Below are 18214 nucleotides of genomic sequence, written 5' to 3'. Positions count from 1 at the left end.
TTCTTTTAATATTTTTGTACTGTTATTTTTATAGTCACAATTTCAAAATTAATCATATTAAAAAAATTTTCAAACCTGTTGGTGAAGAACGCCACCAAGGGAAAATTTCTGTCATGTGTTTCTACAAAAACATTCTGTACCAAAAGATTTGGGCAACAACTATGCTGTCAACAAAAATAGACAAATACATGTTAGATATAGCATAAAGCCTGATACATTGTTCTTTGAAGCATTAGAATACCATTCTGTTTCCAACACATCTTATTTTTTTTTTCTGACTAGTATGCGAAATATCATAGCTCATTACAATTTTGATGGTAGGAATTCATTCAGAAAGCCGTTTTGACATTCTTACATCTTGCCAGTAGAAATGCAAAATAGTAAAAACTCCTATTTATCATTATTATAAATGCATTTATCTTTTGATTCAACAATCCAGTATCTGGGAGTGTATTCAACAGATATATCTGCATATGTATCCGCATAAGATAATTTACTGAACATTGTTTTCAACAGTAGAGGTTTTGAAGCAATGCAAATGTTTATCTAAAGAGGATTATTTAAACTTCTGGATAGCCACACATTGGAATCATATGCGCCTATAAGCAAAAAAAAACGAGGAGCTCTGTGTACTCATACAGAAAGATCTCCAGGGTATATTGTCAACTTAAAACACAAGGTATAGGACACTGAATGTAATATGCTCTTTTAGCTAAGGGGTAGGAATAAGAACACATCCTTACATTTACTTGTATTTGCATAAAGAAAAACTATAATAATATACCAAAAAGTAATAAAAAATGATTTTACTATAGAGGGTGAACAAGGGCAGAGTACATTATTTTTAAAACAAAACAAAAAGTTTAATATGAAGAATATGTTATGACCTGAATTTTACATCAAACAGATCCTTTGGAAAGGGTATCTATGTAAGTAATTGATTTCTCTGCTGAACACAACCATTATTTATTGTTTTTCCAAGGCTTCTAACATGGTGATAACTATCTCCTATCACCACCATTTCAGTGTTATTTTGCTGCACATGAGCTGTTATTGCTACACAGTCATCTATCACCAGATTCATAAAGGGATCGAATCCCAGGAATATTCCTCAGACACACTGACCACTGTTAGATTTCAATGATAACTTCCCATCATCCATACATTTTTTTTCAGTTTGAGCCTGGTAAGCTTTACTCAGGGTACCTACTTGGCAGCGTCAGAGCTGCTGTGAAACAATTCTGTTTGTATTTTCTAAGGTGTTTTATTTAAGTTTTTAAATCACGAGAATGGATTATCTATGTAGAAAATTAAATTTAAAAAGACAGAAAAGCCTTTTTTTCTCCCCCTATAAACAAGGGGGGATCCAGCTCGTGAGACCAACCATATCATTCCAGTGCAGCCACTATTCAACGTAACTGACTGAAAAGAAAGCCACTACCAGTCCTTTGCTAGGGATCATTCTTTACTCATCTCCTGGCTCTCCTGGCATGTTTAGTAGCTTCCAGCATGTTTGGCAATAGTGTAGAAGTAGTGAAAGTGCAGGAGACCCAGGTTCGATCCCTAGGTCAGGAAGATACCATGGAGAAGGGAATGGCAACCCACTCCAGTATTCAGAGAGGATTCTCTTGTTAACCAAGTGTCCTTCTAACTGGGAGAGAGAAAAAGAAAAAGGCCAAACAGATTTCTCTAGCAAGGAAAAAAAGTTCTTTGGTTTCAAAGATTTTCTGACTTGAGAGTACTTTTTCTTCTGATGGCACATGAATTACATGTAAGATTATCATGAAACATCAAACCATTCAAATGTCACATTTTAAAGAGGTGTTGAGGGAATTCCCTGGTGGTTCAGTTCTTATGACTCTACTTTCACTGAGAGGGCACAGGTTTGATCCCTGGTCAGTGAACTAAGATCCTGTGAGCCAAGTAGTACAGCCACAAATAAATAAATAGGTCTTGGGTTTAGCAAAGGAAATACATAAAGGAATCTTGGGCTATGCATGCTTCCCATTATTTTAAGGGAAAAGTCAAAGCTGCCCATCCCACTAACTGAACCCCGCAGAGAGTAAGAAGAGCTCTGATACAGAGCAAAGAGAAAAATTAAGGCCATATCCAGAGATCAGTGAACCTGAATGGACCTTTCCAAAGGATATGCGGAGGCTATCATAAAGTTCCCGTCCTGCTTCCATGACTCCTTGTCACCCTCCTGGGTAGGATAAGTCAGAACAAAGTGGAGCCCAGAGAGGAGGAGGAATGCAGGTGGCTTCTGCACGGTCCAGCTGGCCAAAGACAGGACAGTCTATACAGACACTGAGACTAGTGGTGAAGGTATTTTTCTTTTTTCCCCAGGAAAATTTCTGGGACTATACATTCTTTGAAAAGCATGTATGATGGTAGGAGGCAGGAGAGACGAGACTGGCAGTCTGATGGGAAAATCTAACTCCAATTCCACCCTACACAGTAGTTATGGCCAATAATACAAAGTTTCCCTCTCATCATGAAGATGCCAGGAGTCTTAAGTGTCAATGAACCTTGTGAAGTGAAAGTTGCTCAGTCGTGTCTGACTCTTTGTGACCTCACTGACTATACAGTTCATGGAATTCTCCAGGCCAGAATACTTAGAGTGGGTAGCCTTTCCCTTCTCCAGGGGGATCTTCCCCACCCAGGGATCGAACCCAGGTCTCCCGCATTGCAGGCAGATTCTTTATCAGCTGGGCCACAAGGGAAGCCCAAGAATGCTGAAGTGGGTAGCCTATCCCTTCTCCAGCAGATCTTCTCGACCCAGGAATAGAACCGGGGTTTCCTGCACTGCAGGCAGATATTTTTCCAACTGAGCTATCAGGGAAGCCCAATGAACCTTAAATCAGAGAAATCATAAATATTCCTCTATATAAATGAAAATAAGTCTCATTACATATATCCCAAACATATACAGAAACAGCAAATGACTATGGCTTAGGAATAAAAAAAGAGTAAGATAGTAAAATGCAATATTCTGATAAATAGTTTTCTGTACTAAGCCACTGCTGCTGCTGCTAAGTCGCTTCAGTCGTGTCTGACTCTGTGCGACCCCAGAGACGGCAGCCCACCAGGCTCCTCCGTCCCTGGGATTCTCCAGGCAAGAACACTGGAGTGGGTTGCCATTTCCTTCTCCAATGCATGAAAGTTAAAAGTGAAAGTGAAGTCGCTCAGTCGCGTGCGACTCCTAGCGACCCCATGGACTGCAGCCCACCAGGCTCCTCCGTCCATGGGATTTTCCAGGCAAGAGTACCGGAGTGGGTTGCCATTGCATTCTCCAGTACTAAGCCACTAAATCAATCAAAATTTAGTGAGAGCAGTAAAACATAAGTGCTCCCAACTAAATTTTTTTAATAGAGGCATTTCTGAATAAGACATTCTATTATATGACACAAAAGAAAAACTTATTCTATGTGCCCCATTGTTTTTTTTTTTTGAAGGAATGCATCTTAAAAGCCTTTCAATAAATATATATATATATTCTTACTTATAATTTCTTACAGTTTCTTTAAGCAAATGTTTACTGTGTGCTAGATACCGTTTAAGCACTTTATATATAATACATTTAATCTTCACAACACTCTAGACAGTTATTAACTCCATATTATTGAAATGGGAAATACAGCCTGGAGAGGTCAAGTAAGACGTCCAAGGCCATGTAAGTAGAGGCCTGGGATTCTAATCCAGGTAGTGTGGCTTTGGAACCCGTCAGTCACATTTTCCTCATGATTTTGTGAAGAAACCTAGGGAAAAAATGTGTTTAGATATAGGAATCTCAGCCCACATACTCACATTAAGGAAGCGGCCCACATTTCCTTCTTTTGTGGCATCCAATAGAAACACATTCCCTTTATTGAACTTCTCTAGAGAATCAGATGAAGCATCCTTGGTTTCATTCGGTAACTCTTTACCACAAAAGACCTGCTGGTTTTGACATGCTGGAGATTTTTCCTCTTGGGGCTTTTGTATTTGAACCTCATTCTTGTTATCCAGTGTGACTGCTTGGTGACATGTGTCCCCTGGCGGAGTGTCTTCTCTACACTTGGTTATATCTATCACATCGGAATCAATCACAGGGTTGTCTTTACAATCTTCAACTTGGTTTGAGCTTGAGTCCTCTAATAAACATTTTGGAAGAATTGTCAGGGAATACAAATGGCTGAGCAATACTGCTGAGAGTAACAATACTAATTAAGTGCAAGTTGTGTTAATTATTGCTAATCCATACAATGTATTAAGGTACACAGTACTTCAATTTTACAAATGAAAACTCTGAGCTTCTGAAGGCTTAAGGGATTCACTCAACTAACTAGCAATAATAATGAGAATCAGAAATATCTGATTCTGAAGTCTACCTTCTTTCTACTACCTAACAGTATCTTTTTATGAATCTGTATACATGTTGCTTCCTGTTACTATAGTTAAGCTCTACTCCTTACAAATTGACTTCTCTTCAACTTTGGACTCTGCATTTAAATATATATATATTTTTTTAAATATATTCTAAACAGCTGTAACAGAGAGGGTTTAGGGAGCATTTTAGGCCTTTATGATACCAATGAAAGGCTGGGGAGACCCTGATTAAGAGTCAGCCGCTCTAAGGCCCAGTAGCAACAACTACCGCTATGGGTTTTGTATATGTGTTTTTGCTAGATGATCATTCAGTAATTACACTTTTACAAACAACAATACTTTAGAAGATGAACTGCTTATTTTTCTTATCCAGTAATGCAAATAATTTTCCAAAATATTCAAAAGTATGAATGCCTGTCAAATGGAATAAGTAAAATTATTTATTGTTAAAAAGTCATTTGTGCCTCCCAATTCAGTGGCAGAAAGAAATTATACTTTTCTAAAATTAATGTTTTTGATGTAATCATCACTGTTTCTGGCTGCTTTTTCCTATCATAGGTTACTTGCAGTAATATTAATAACTGATTTTTTAGTGCCTGCTGTATGTACTATAGTGGTCAATGAAAACAACAAAAGAACCAAGAGCAATAGTTCTCAGATGACTTTCATACATTAATGGTGATATATGAGACTGTTGTCCCAAAATACACATCTTTGACATAAGAACTATTTTGAGCTAAGGGCAATTTGAGCTAAGCAGTAATACAGGAAAAGCTCTCAGTCCTCTCCTCTCTCTGCCTAAAAACAGGATATAAATTTACAAAGGTGTCCCTCTTTCTGTTAATACTAGGAAGGTGGGGAGTTGGGCGTGTATATGCCAAGGAAGCCCAAAGGGAGAAGAGGCCACGGTCAGTCAGTTCTTCACAAAGGGCCATGTCTCAGCAACATCTCCCCACTGAGGGGTATACTGAGATGTAAATGAACTCAAGTCCAGTTTTGTCAGGTTTTAATATTAAATTGGCTTCCCTTGTGGCTCAGCTGGTAAAGAATCTGCCTGCAGTGCGGGAGACCTGAGTTTGATCCCTGGGTTGGGAGGATCCTTGGAGAAGGGAAAGGCTACCCACTCCAGTATTCTGGCCTGGAGAATTCCATGGACTGTATAGTCTATACCATGGCAAGACTGGTAACACTGAAAGATGAGCACTCAGGGTAGCAATATTTTCACTTTTTGCTAAGCATCCTCTGGGGCAGCACTGGCTGGAATATTGCAGGAGAATGTCATGTCTTTATTTTTAAAGGAGCCTAAACAAAGAGTCAGGAAATGGCTGCGCTGGGCAGGGCTTCCACAGCCAGAGATGGCCTGTGAGTTGTCCACGCTATTCTCCTGCCCAGCATCAGGTCACAGTTGGCATCTAGACCAGGGGTCAGCAAACATCTTCTGTAAGGGGCCAAACAGTAAACACTGTGGGCCACCATCTCTGTGTGAGTATTCAGCTCTGCCACCATAGTGCGAAAGCAGAGACAATACTAAATCAAAAGAGTGTGGCTATCTTCCGATACATTTAGCAACACTGAAAATATAATTTCCTGTAAGTTTCGAGTGTCACAAAGTATTATTTATCTTCTCATCTCTTCTCAGTTATTTTAAAAGGTAAAAATTATCTTAGCTTACAGGCCATACATAAACTGGTGGTGAGCTGGATGTGGCCCATAGATCACGGTTTGTCGACCTCTGATCTAGACGTAGAGAAAGCCCTGTGATGAATGCAGCATTTTTGTAATAGTGTCTGAAAAAATGAGCTATGAGTATTGAGCATGAGAGACAAAAAGCAGAAGAGGCAGACAACCACAGAATGAAACAAAGCCTACTTCTCATTTCCTTGGCTTTAGAGTTCAGATGTACTTGAGCTGGATTAAGTTCCCCATTATCTTCTGAGGTGACAGACTCTGAGGAAGTAAATCCCTTAAAAGAAAACAAGGAAGATGTCTTTACTTTCTAGGTTAGGAAAAAGAATTTAAGTTAACAGTAAGGCCTCTTTCATCAAGTATCAATCTTCATAGGCTGCAGCAATTAGATTAGTTTTCAAAGACTCAAAGCTGATACCCTGAGGAATCTCTGACAGGATGGAGCCCTTTTAGCTGTGTTCTACTCCCAGGCACTTTCATGAGCCACAGCTATGACAATTATAAGGACTGTCAAGACATTCTTGAGGCATTATAAATTCAAAATAAAATACAAATATATCCGTCGGTATACCTCAATTCTGATACCAGATGATAAATTTGGCTTCCACTATAAGATGTGCAAAGATTAAAAACACTCTTTGGGTAGTTACTTGAAAGAAAAGGCTAAAGGAGCTGCCTATGTCCATGAGTTGAGGACACTGCAATCACTTTATATGGTAATGATAACTTTCAAAAAGGGGTATTAGGTTTAGCACAATGCTTGGCACGGAACACATTTGACCATTATTATTCTTTTCCATGGACTTCAACGTTCAACATGTGTTGAGCACTTAGCTGGGTGTCAAGCATTGTGCTACACTACGTTTCTGACATTATCTCATTTAACCCTCTTAATTCTGACATAGAAATTATTATTCTAATTTTTCAGAAAAAGAATTGTAGACAGAAGACGTTAACCAGCTAGTTAAGGTGCAGTGTTGGAGGGCAAACCAGGTCTATGTGATCTCCTGGCCCAATCTTCGCATAATGATGTGGTATTAAGGAGTTATCTTCTGTATGTTACTAGGCAGAGGGCAAGTATTTGTGTACCACCTACGTTAGAATTTTTTTTTCACCAACAAGCCATGAACTACCATTTTGTCTGCCTGTTCTGTTTCTTGCATCATTCTCTTAAGTTATAGTCTCTGACTAGCTATTCTTCTCAGGACAGACTGCAAAGTGTATCTTCACAGGCTATCATGTAAAGTGCTGCTTTCTGGATGACTCTCTCATTAGACTGCTTCTGTTCTTTCTCCTACATCTCACAACCATATCTCCTCAACCTAAATTACTCCATCCTTCTTTCTTATGTAACACTATCACTTTAGCTTCTTCCATGAATTCTTACACTGTATAGCTCTAAGTCTCAGTAGAATACACTGTCAGATCATGATCAACATTCTCCTTCTGTATCTAAGTTGGGAACATGCCAACCGTTACTTAGGATACAAAGTCATTAAAAAACATAGTCCTAACACTTCAACAGCACCACATTACAAAATAATAAAAGAAATCCTACACATCATTAACTAACACAAACAATTTGAATTAAGTAGTAATGTTCTCAGAAGGGCACCATCTATGTTTTACAGTTTTTACCATATTTTTCCCATTGTGTTGAATAATGACGGTCTTGGTTTTAGGACTTCTTATGACAGAATGATATCGAATTCTTGAAATGCTGTTATATTTCATTCCTCTGAAAAGGAAAACAAAGTTATTCTGTAAATCACTAAAAATGCTCTTTATTGTGCCCCGAAATATAGACAGCATCACTGTTATGTAAATATTCATTAGAAATTAATCTAAGTTATAACACCTATGCCTACTCCTCACTAGAATAGTCATATTTTAAAGCCAATCATTCTGGAAGTATATTTAAAAAACGAAGAAAACCTTTGCAAATAAAATGGTTATAGAAAATAAAAACAACTGCCAAAGTCATGACATCCATAAACAATCTGATTAAAGTCAAAGTTTTTAAAGATGAAGTTCCACAGATGGAAACTGAGAAAATACAGTATGTTGGTTAGATTTTTAAATTTAAGTGCCCTAGATTTCTCAGTGTGAAATTTACAACTGGGAAGCAAACTGATATACAGGAGATACAGAAGTTGGAGTGGAAAATAAGAAAGAAGAAAAAGAACTACTCTTAATTGGTATTAAACAGTATAGGTCAATCTTGACTGGGTTCCTATGATCTCACTCACGTAATAGGCTCTTTGGTATTATTATGGAGCTTAGGTGGATACTCCTGAGTCTCCATACTTCTAGGACGTGCTTCCAGTTCTATTGGGATAACTTCAACCTCACAATCTGCAACTTCTATTTTCCTCTTTCTGGAAAACATATTTTTCATAATATTCTCTTCTTTTCCATTTTCATCAATAGCATCAGGTTTCTCAGTGTCAGATCTGCTTAGTAATCTTCCTAAAAGAAAAAGTAAAAGAGCTAAATATGACAAAAAGTAATACAGTTACTAAGCAACAAAAGGGCATCTCTTCTGCTCTATTAGAACCGTGTATGGAACCTCATTTCTAGAATGAAGAGAAACATTAATTCATCCAAGAAAACTACTGTGAGAAATAATAAAAGACCAAGAAGAGACTTCGTATCTTCCAGTACATGAAAAAACGTAGGAACAAGTATTTGTCTGAAGTGGAGTATCACAGAAGACAAGAGATTCAGCTACAATATAAAACAATACAGATCAGAAAGCACTCTAGAAAATTAGAGAGGTGAACTCTAGTCTTACAATTATAGCTTTTGTGTCTAGTTATGAACGCTTTATCATTTAAAAACTTTATTTATAAAGTGATGTATTTAAATCTGTGGTGATATGTGCCTGTTCTCTTCTTAAGCCTTAATGTAATCAAAATGTTAGTCTGAAGTTTATGCATTTTCTTTCAAGGAACTTAAAATTACAGTTAATAAGTCAAAATTAACAGCTAGATTAGAGAGATACCCTTAGGTGCATTTTCTAGCAATGCAGATAAAGTCAGTAAATGATACTTCCTGGACACCATCTGGCATTTTATGGTAAGCTAACTTTTATCAAAGAGTTATTCTGAGAAACATGAGAGACAAATGTCCAGGCAAGTTGTGCAGTATTTGTGTCTGTAAGTGGGATGTGGCAGGGATCCAGCCGTGACCGTTCTGAACTCTGAGGATTCTTGCCCTCACTAAAGTGAACCTGGAATTCCAGATGAGGAGGACTGCTCTGGTCCCTGCTGCCTGGCACATCTCCTTCAGACTGCCTTGACAGCCACATTTCACCAACCTTTCTCACTTCGTGGTACACACACAAAGTGAGGACTTTTGCCTAACACTCTGGGGTAAAAGGAAAAGACTACTAGAGATGGACCTGTCTGGGCTGTGGGCTATAGCCTGAAAGAATCAGTAATTTGCATAACCGTTAACACACAGAGAATTGATGCTTTTGAACTGTGGTGTTGGAGAAGACTCTTGAGAGTCCCTTGGACTGCAAGGAGATCCAACCAGTCCATTCTGAAGGAGATCAGTCCTGGGTGTTCTTTGGAAGAAATGATGCTAAAGCTGAAACTCCAGTACTTTGGCCACCTCATGTAAAGAGTTGACTCACTGGAAAAGACTCTGATGCTGGGAGGGATTGGAGGCAGGAGGAGAAGGGGATGACAGAGGATGAGATGGCTAGATGGCATCTCCGACTCGATGGACGTGAGTTTGAGTGAACTCCGGGTGTTGGTGATGGACAGGGAGGCCTGGCGTGCTGCGATTCATGGGGTCGCAGAGTCAGACACAACTGAGCGACCGAACTGAACTGAACTGAACACATGGTGGGGAGGCTTTGCTCAGAACATGGGCAACTCTCTATAGAATCCCTGAAATGGAGTGAACTGCCTTGACTGATTTGGAGAAGGCAGTGGGGTAACCCACTCCAATACTCTTGCTTGGAAAATCCCAGGGACAGAGGAGCCTGGTGGGCTGCCGTCTACAGGATCGCACAAAGTCGGACACGACTGAAGCGACTTGGTAGCAGCAGCAGCAGCAGCCTTGACTGAATCATCACCTAAAGGTATTCATTATAACATTAACTTTTGTTAAATTCTAATAGCTCAAGATGTTGACGAAGACAGTCTCTGACCAATAATCTTTACCTTAGTAAATCATTTATTTTTCTATTTAAAAGTTTTCTTACTTTACCCCGAAGCATCTGCAGCCACAGAGACCAAAAACACATCTCATGCAGTAACCCAAGTTTTATCCTTTAGCCTTTCTTTTCTGGAACACCTGGTACCTCTTAACGCATGTCATCCCTTCAGTGCTCAATTTCCCAGTCACTTGCCTTCCTCTGATACTCCTCCTATATTGTTGCTCTTATCCTTGCTATAAGATCTCAGTAGCCTTGACTAGTAAAATGGAGATTCAGAAATGTAGATCTTACCACAGCGTAATGTGAAAGTAAACCTTTGCTTTACCTGAATAAATGCAAACAAACGTCCCTCTGTCAATGTCATCTAGACAGCGCACTCCCCATCCCTTCTTCTCAGTTTTGAACACTTGTAGCCTCACTTGAGGTCCATGCTGGACAACTCGGTTTTGACATATTCGTCGATCACACTTGCATAATAGGCTGCATTCATAAATGCTTGTCAATAAAATATACAAAAGAAAATCAATTAGACAAATTAAAAGCAAAAGCACTTTCTATTGCTACCTCGCTAATAATCACTGAGGGAAAGAGACTAAGCGTGAAGGCTCCCAGGGCTAGACTGCCTAGTTCCCATCACAGCTCCAGCACTCACTAGCTGTGTGCCCATGGATTTAATCTCTTTGTGCTTCAATCTTCCATTTTTAAAATGGGGATTATATGGTACTACCATGCAATACGGATTATATGGCATAGGGTGGTTTTGTGAAGATTAAATGAATTGGGTAAGTCAGACAGAGAAAGACAAGTATCACCTGATATTGTTTACATGTGGAATCGAAGAAAATGGTATAAATGAACTTATTTACAAAGTAGAAATAGAGTCAGAGATGTAGAAAACAGACTTAAGGTTACCACAGGGGAAATTTGAGGGGGGAAGGGGATAAATCGTTAATCAGGGTTGACATATACACACTGCTATATATAAAATAGACAACTAATAAGGACCTATTGTATAGCACGGGAACTCTACTCAGTACTCTATAATGGCCTATATGGGAATAGAATCTAGAAACAAGTGGATAGATGTATAACTGAATCACATTGCTGTATAGCCACAACTAACACAACATGGAAATCAACTACATTTCAATAAAATTTAATTTTAAAAAAAGATTAAATAAGTCAGTATTTATAAGGTGCTTGAGACAATGCCTGGCACAGAATAAGGGTTAGCTCTTTTAAAATGTCTCCCAATGTCTAAGAAGGGAAAATCTAGTAAGAATACTTTTCTGTTTGTCTTTTAGCAATAACCACCTTGAAAAGACGAAAATTCCCAATTCTCAAATGACCTCTGCACAGTATATGTCTTAATGGGGAAATGTCTACCCAAAGTAAGCTAACCCAACAGGGGTAAGAGTCAGAGGAAAAGCAGATGAGTGTCAAGTACAGTCTGCATGTTACATGTGTGCACTCTGACTTCCATTTCCAAAAATGATATACAGGCTTTAAAAAAAATTCTTTAATTTAGATTTTTGGTATAAGAAATTAATTCCAGCTGAACTATTTAAAATCCTAAAAGATGATGCTGTTAAAGTGCTGCACTTAATATGTCAGCAAATTTGGAAACTTGCCAGTGCCACAGGACTAGAAAAGGTCCGCTTTCATTCCAATCCCAAAGAAGGCCAATACGAAAGAATGTTCAAACTACTGTACAAATGTACTCGTTTCACATGCTAGTAAGGTAACGCTCAAAATCCTTCAAGTCAGGCTTCAGCAGTACAGGAACCAAGAACTTTCAGATGTATAAGCTGGATTTAGAAAAGGCAGAGGAACCAGAGATCAAATTGCCAACATCTGTTGTCGGAAAGCAACAGAATTCCAGAAAAACATCTACTTCTGCTTCACTGACTGTACCAAAGCCTTTGACTGTGTGGATCACGACAAACTGTGGAAAATTCTTAAAGAGATGCGAATACCAGATCACCTTACCTGTCTCCTGAGAAACCTGTATGCAGATCAAGAAGCAACAGTTAGAACCAGATATGGAACAATGGACTGGTTTCAAATTGGGAAAGGAATACATCAAGGCTGTATATTTTCACCCTGCTTATTTAACTTATATGCGAAGTATATCATGAGAAGTGTCAGGCTGGATGAGTCACCAGCAGGAATTAAGAATGCCAGGTGAAATACCAACCACCTCAGATATGCAGATGATACAACTTTAAAAGCAGAAAGCAAAGAGGAATTAAAGAGCCTCCTGATGAGGGTGAAAGAGGAGAGTAAAAAAAGCTCTCTTGAAACTCAAAACCCAACAAAGATCATGGCATCTGGTCCCATCACTTCATGACAAACAGATGAGGAAAAAGTGGGAACACTGACAGGCTTTATTTTCTTGGGCTCCAAAACCACTGTGGACAGTGACTGCAGTCATGAAATTAAAAGATACTTTCTCCCTCAAAGGAAAGCTGTGAAAAACCTAGACAGTGTATCAAAAAGCAGACATCACTCTGCCGACAAAGTCTGTATAGTCAAAACTATGGTTTTTCCAGTAGTCATGAATGGATGTGAGAGGTGGACCATAAAGAAGGCTGAGGGCTGAAGAACCAATGCTTTTGAACTGTGGCAAAGAATTGATGCCTTTGAATTGTGGTGTTGGAGAAGACTTGAGAGTCCTTCGGACTGCAAGGAGATCAAACCAGTCAAATCCTAAAGGAAATCAACCCTCAATATTCAATGGGAGGACTGATGCTGAAGTTGAAGCTCCAATACTTTGGCCACCTAATGCAAAGAGCCAACTCAATGGAAAAGATCCTGACGCTGAGAAAGACTGAAAGCAAAAGGAGAAGGGGGCAGCAGAGGTTGAGATGGTTGGATGGCATCACCGACTCAATGGATATGAATTTGAGCAAACTCAGGGAGACAGTGAAGGACAGGGGAGCCTAGTGTGCTGCAGTCCATGGAGTTGCAGAGTCGGGAACAACTTAGCAACTGAACAAGAACAACAAATAAGAAATTAAGCATTCAGTTCAGTTCAGTCGCTCAGTCATGTCCGACTTTTTGCGACCCTATGAATCGCAGCACGCCAGGCCTCCCTGTCCATCACCAACTCCCGGAGTTCACCCAAACCCATGTCCATCGAGTTGGTGATGTCATCCAACCATCTCATCCTCTGTAGTCTCCTTCTTCTCCTGCCCTCAATCTTTCCCAGCATCAGGGTCTTTTCAAATGAGTCAGCGCTTCGCATCAGGTAGCCAAAGTATTGGAGTTTCAGCTTCAACATCAGTCCTTCCAATGAACACCCAGGACTGATCTCCTTTAGGATGGACTGGTTGGATCTCCTTGCAGTCCAAGGGACTCTCAAGAGTCTTCTTCAGCACCACAGTTCAAAAGCATCAATTCTTCGGCAGTCAACTTTCTTTATAGTCCAACTCTCACATCAACAATATTTATAAGACTAAATAGGCCACAATGATAAAGCACCCTCCTTCAAAGATATAAACACCCTGCAACAAATCCACAGCGTATCTTACCCAGTAGGTATCTGTCTCTCTAGTCTTTTATATTTATATCCAGTGGTTATTTTATTATTTGACAAGGGGCAAGTCTTGGCATTCCTTGCTGTCAGTTGAAGACATGCACATTTTGTTCTAGGAGGAAGACAATGTATGGAGAAGTCAGAATAAAAAAGCATCAAGTTAAGAGACTCTCTTGACAAAAGTATAAAGACTATAATTGTATTTAAAACAGTTGTTTGGCGCATGGACAGTCGAGACTTCTTCCCTAAATAAAATACACCTCTTTGAAAGACAACATTTACCACAAGTTCATAAATAAACTGCCCTGTACCTCGACTTGCTCATGAAATAGTTAACTATGAGTTTTAACATTTCAAAATGAATTCCTTTCATTTCCTATTCAGCAGAAGCTTCATTGTGAGAATTCTCCCAGGTCCGCCCTCCTACAATGGATAAACTTAAACATGTCAAGCTCAGAAGAACTTACATAGTTTTGTGTATGTTTTATATTATCTCTGTCTCCAATGACATAAAAATAGATTGAGGAGACTGATGCCATGCATCCGGCTATTTTTCATAGCACTGCTAAGCAGTAAACATGAAAACCTAAAAACAAATTTCCTCTCTAACTACTGAGATGACTATCTAACATGACAGGGACTTAACACTCTATAGGCGTAAGGAACCTGGGCGTCTCAGTTACAAACCTGATGTGTGACTACTGGTTAAAAACCTCTGACTCTCATCTCCTGTGTTAAATGGCAAGTAACTTAGATTGTTTCGTCTATGATTCACTTCAGTATTTTTCTGTATATATACAATACATGTCAGAGTGGTAACTACCGTTTGCAACAGAAAAAATAAGCAATATATTGACTGACTTGGATTCTATTTACAGATGTAGAAATCTATTGTTGCTTTTTCAATATAAGTTTGTTTGCAAAGTTTACAAAGTACAGACAACACAAACAATAACAAACACTCATTTTGACCAGACAGAATCAGCTGTCATCGTTTTGTCTAGTCCTTTCTCCGATGTATATACAGCTGACCCTTGATCAGCACGGGTTTGAACTACACAGGTCCACTTATATGTGGATATTTTTCAATAGTAAATAACACAGTACTACCTCATCTACAGTTGGATGAAAACTTGGATGTGGAATTATGGATGCGGAACCACTTATGTGAAGGGCCAATTATGTTACATGTTGTGTTTTCGAGGGCTGGCACCCCTAACCCCTGCATTGTTCAAAGGTCAACTATAATTTACAACATATATACTGTATAAATGATCTTCTTTAAAAAAAAAAAAGATAAAACTAAGCTCTTAAGAGGTTTGGTGAGGCATCCTTTATACTTTTGCATATATATTTACCCACAAACAATACAATGTATTGTTTTAAAAAATTACCATAGCTATTATCCTACAACTTGTCTTTTCATTCAATATAATGCTTTTGAGATCTACCTTCTTAACTTTTCCACAGCATTTAGAATCACAATTAAACTGCTTCTAGTTTTCAATACAACAATGCTGCAACATCCTTATTCTTATGTCCCTGTCTAAGCATCTTTTGGGTAGCAGCTTTCAAATATTTTTGACTATGACTCATAGCAAGAAATGTCTTACATTTCTAAGAAAAGATCCTACAAGAGGCATGCATATTTATATGTGTGTATATGTAAAGTAAGAAATAGCAGTCACATATAAGTACCTTATCACTGTACTTCCTGTACACATGGTACTTCCTGTACAATTTAATTTTTAAGATTCTAGTTACAGCCCTTTAAGTGATTTTACATCCTACTAAACTTAGAGCTTAATGATGCTAAAGCTGAAACTCCAGTACTTTGGCCACCTCATGCGAAGAGTTGACTCACTGGAAAAGACTGATGCTGGGAGGGATTGGGGGCAGGAGGAGAAGGGGACAACAGAGGATGAGATGGCTGGATGGCATCACTGACTCGATGGATGTGAGTCTGAGTGAACTCCGGGAGTTGGTGATGGACAGGGAGGCCTGGCGTGCCGCGTGCTGGGGTCGCAAAGAGTTGGACACGACTGAGCGACTGAACTGAACTGAAACTTAGAGCTTGGAAAACAATGCTCTAGGTAGAAAAATACTATTGCTGAAAAACAGGAGTGCATATCTTCAACTGCTGTGTAATTGTTTGAACACCCTCTTAACACCCCCACCCCCTACCATATAACTGGCTTGTTACAGAATTCTAGTTTTATATTTATTTTCCTTCAGCATTTTAAGCTAATATGCCTTTTTGTCTTCTATTTTTGATAAAAACTGCCCTGTCAATGTATTTTTTCTCTTTTCCATCTGCTAGCATATTTATTCTTTGCCCTAGATACTTGCAAAGTTGCATCATGATATATTTAAATGTAAGTTATCTTATTTTCCCTTCCTAGTACACAGTAGGCTTTTTCACTCTGAGGACTCCTATCTTTCTTCAGTTCTGGAAAATTCTCAGCTATTGTCTCTTTGAATGATGCTCTCTTCTCAGAGGTATGTTGGAATTTCTCATTGACCTTTCATATTTTTTAACCTCTAAGTTTTTTTTCCTCATATTTTTATCTCTTTGCATTCTGGGAGAACTCTTCAGTTTTGCTTTGCTATTCACTGATTGTTTCTCCAGCTATACCAATGCTACCACTTAGTCCCTCTACTTAGTTTTTTATTTCCATAACCATATGCTTTATTTCCTGTATTTCTAAATGGCTCTTTTACTTATACAGTATAGTTAAAAATAATCACCTCCTCATTCCATGGATATTAATATTTTATCTCTTTGGACATTTTAAACATACCTATTTTAAAGTCTCCTTCAGTCACATTCTACATTTATCTCTGATTCCTCAGGTGTGAACTCTGCCATTTGTTGGAACTTAGGCTGCCTTCATGATCCTAAATGCCTCTGTGTGCTCTGACTATGCGAGATTACACTTCTGTACAGGTTACTCCTGGGTGTTCCTCTACACTGGCTGCTCTGGATCCGACCTATGGGTTTTACAGCTCTAAGCCTGGTTGTTATCAATACAATTATACAATTGCAGGCCCTGTTATTAGCCAACCTCCTAGCCTTGGGTAGGTCCCTGTTTCTGCCCCCTTTCCCTGAGAGCTCGGTGCCCACTCTCCACCATGCATGAGACACGTTTAATTCCCATTCCCGTCAGGATTAGAATCCCTGGCCACAGTGCTTGTGTCCAATTCCAGATTCCCGTGAGCCTCAGCTTTTGCTTATTTTGTGACTTCTCTTGTAATTTGTGACCAAAAAAACGAACATATGTATGCTGGTGGTGCACGTTACATGGGGATTAGTTTCTATGGTCTAAGGCAAAAATCACACACCATCAAAATTATTCTTGAAAAACACCTTGTTAAACTAACCATAAAGTTCAGTAAACATTGTCCAACCCAACAGTTAGTTTTTTCCTTTACACTGAAGGAGACTGGGCTTGGCCAGATGTAGACAGGTTAGAGGCAACGCTTAAAAACAACAACCTATATTTAAACAGAATAAAACTTGGCACAGTGAGAGGTTTCCTCTATGACAAAACCTAAAGCAACTGGGCCAAACTGTATTTATGTACCTCATCTCACACTCCTAACTGACAGGATGGTTAAAAACTACTATCTATACAATTTAAATTAATTCTGTTTATCTCTCTCATGCATTTTCTTTTTCCTAGTATAGGCAGCTACATTTGCATTAAGTTAAATGTACATATTGCCTAGGAAATCCCATGGACGGAGGAGCCTGGTAGGCTATAGTCCATGGGGCTGCTAAGGGTCAGCACGACTGAGCGACTTCACTTTCACTTTTCACTTTCATGCATTGGAGAAGGAAATGGCAACCCACTCCGGTGTTCTTGCCTAGAGAATCCCAGGGACAGAAGAGCCTGGTGGGCTTCCGTCTGTGGGGTGGCACAGAGTCGGGCACGACTGACTCGACTTAGCAGCAGCAGCAGCAAATGTACATATAATGCAACTCTGTTCTACCGATGCAAACCTACAAATACCAGTAAATTATACACCTTTAAAACAAAATGGTTTTCAAAGTCTTGATATATTAGAACATGTTTTCATTTTTTTATGGAATGTCAATTTTAGGATCAGGACAGGCACCATTAACTGTCTAAAAAAGGAGCAAGGAAAAGATATGTGAAAAGTAAAACATGACATATAACAGTTAAGAGCATAGGAGAAGGAAATGGCAACCCACTCCAGTATTCTTGCCTAGAGAATCCTGTGGCCAGAGGAGCCTGGTGAGCTGTTGTCCACAGGGTAGCATAGAGTCGGACACGACTGAAGCGACTTAGCATGCATGCTTGCACTGGAGAAGGCAATGGCAACCCACTCCAGTGTTCTTGCCTGGATAATCCCAGGGACGGGGGAGCCTGGTGGGCTGCCGTCTGTGGGGTCGCACAGAGTCGGACATGACTCAAGTGACTTAGCAG

At 39.2% G+C, this 18214-nt stretch overlaps 1 protein-coding gene across 11 annotated transcripts in view; it reads right to left on the bottom strand.

Moving 5' to 3' along the window:
- SETDB2 (SET domain bifurcated histone lysine methyltransferase 2) overlaps nt 1–18214 on the bottom strand; it is a 77483-nt gene that overhangs the window by 38341 nt on the left and 20928 nt on the right. For 8 of the 11 annotated variants that reach the window (XR_011466280.1, XR_011466283.1, XR_011466284.1 and 5 more), the window contains 7 exons: nt 13759–13875; nt 10551–10720; nt 8304–8523; nt 7693–7792; nt 6238–6331; nt 3808–4133; nt 76–164 (listed from right to left, as the gene is read on the bottom strand). Coding sequence is in view for 5 of the 11 variants with exons in the window: in XM_070380319.1 (XP_070236420.1) it covers nt 76–164; nt 3808–4133; nt 6238–6331; nt 7693–7792; nt 8304–8523; nt 10551–10720; nt 13759–13875 (1116 nt within the window). In the remaining 6 variants the exon portion in view is untranslated. The remainder of the gene's footprint in view (nt 1–75; nt 165–3807; nt 4134–6237; nt 6332–7692; nt 7793–8303; nt 8524–10550; nt 10721–13758; nt 13876–18214) is intronic. The other 3 variants (XM_070380322.1, XM_070380320.1, XM_070380323.1) reach the window with 2 other exon arrangements.

The sequence above is a fragment of the Bos mutus genome, chromosome 12, assembly GCF_027580195.1.
Source record: "Bos mutus isolate GX-2022 chromosome 12, NWIPB_WYAK_1.1, whole genome shotgun sequence".
In the NCBI taxonomy this organism is placed as follows: domain Eukaryota; kingdom Metazoa; phylum Chordata; class Mammalia; order Artiodactyla; family Bovidae; genus Bos; species Bos mutus.
The sequence above is the reverse complement of the archived record's forward strand: the minus strand, read 5'-3'. Positions and strand labels throughout refer to the sequence as shown.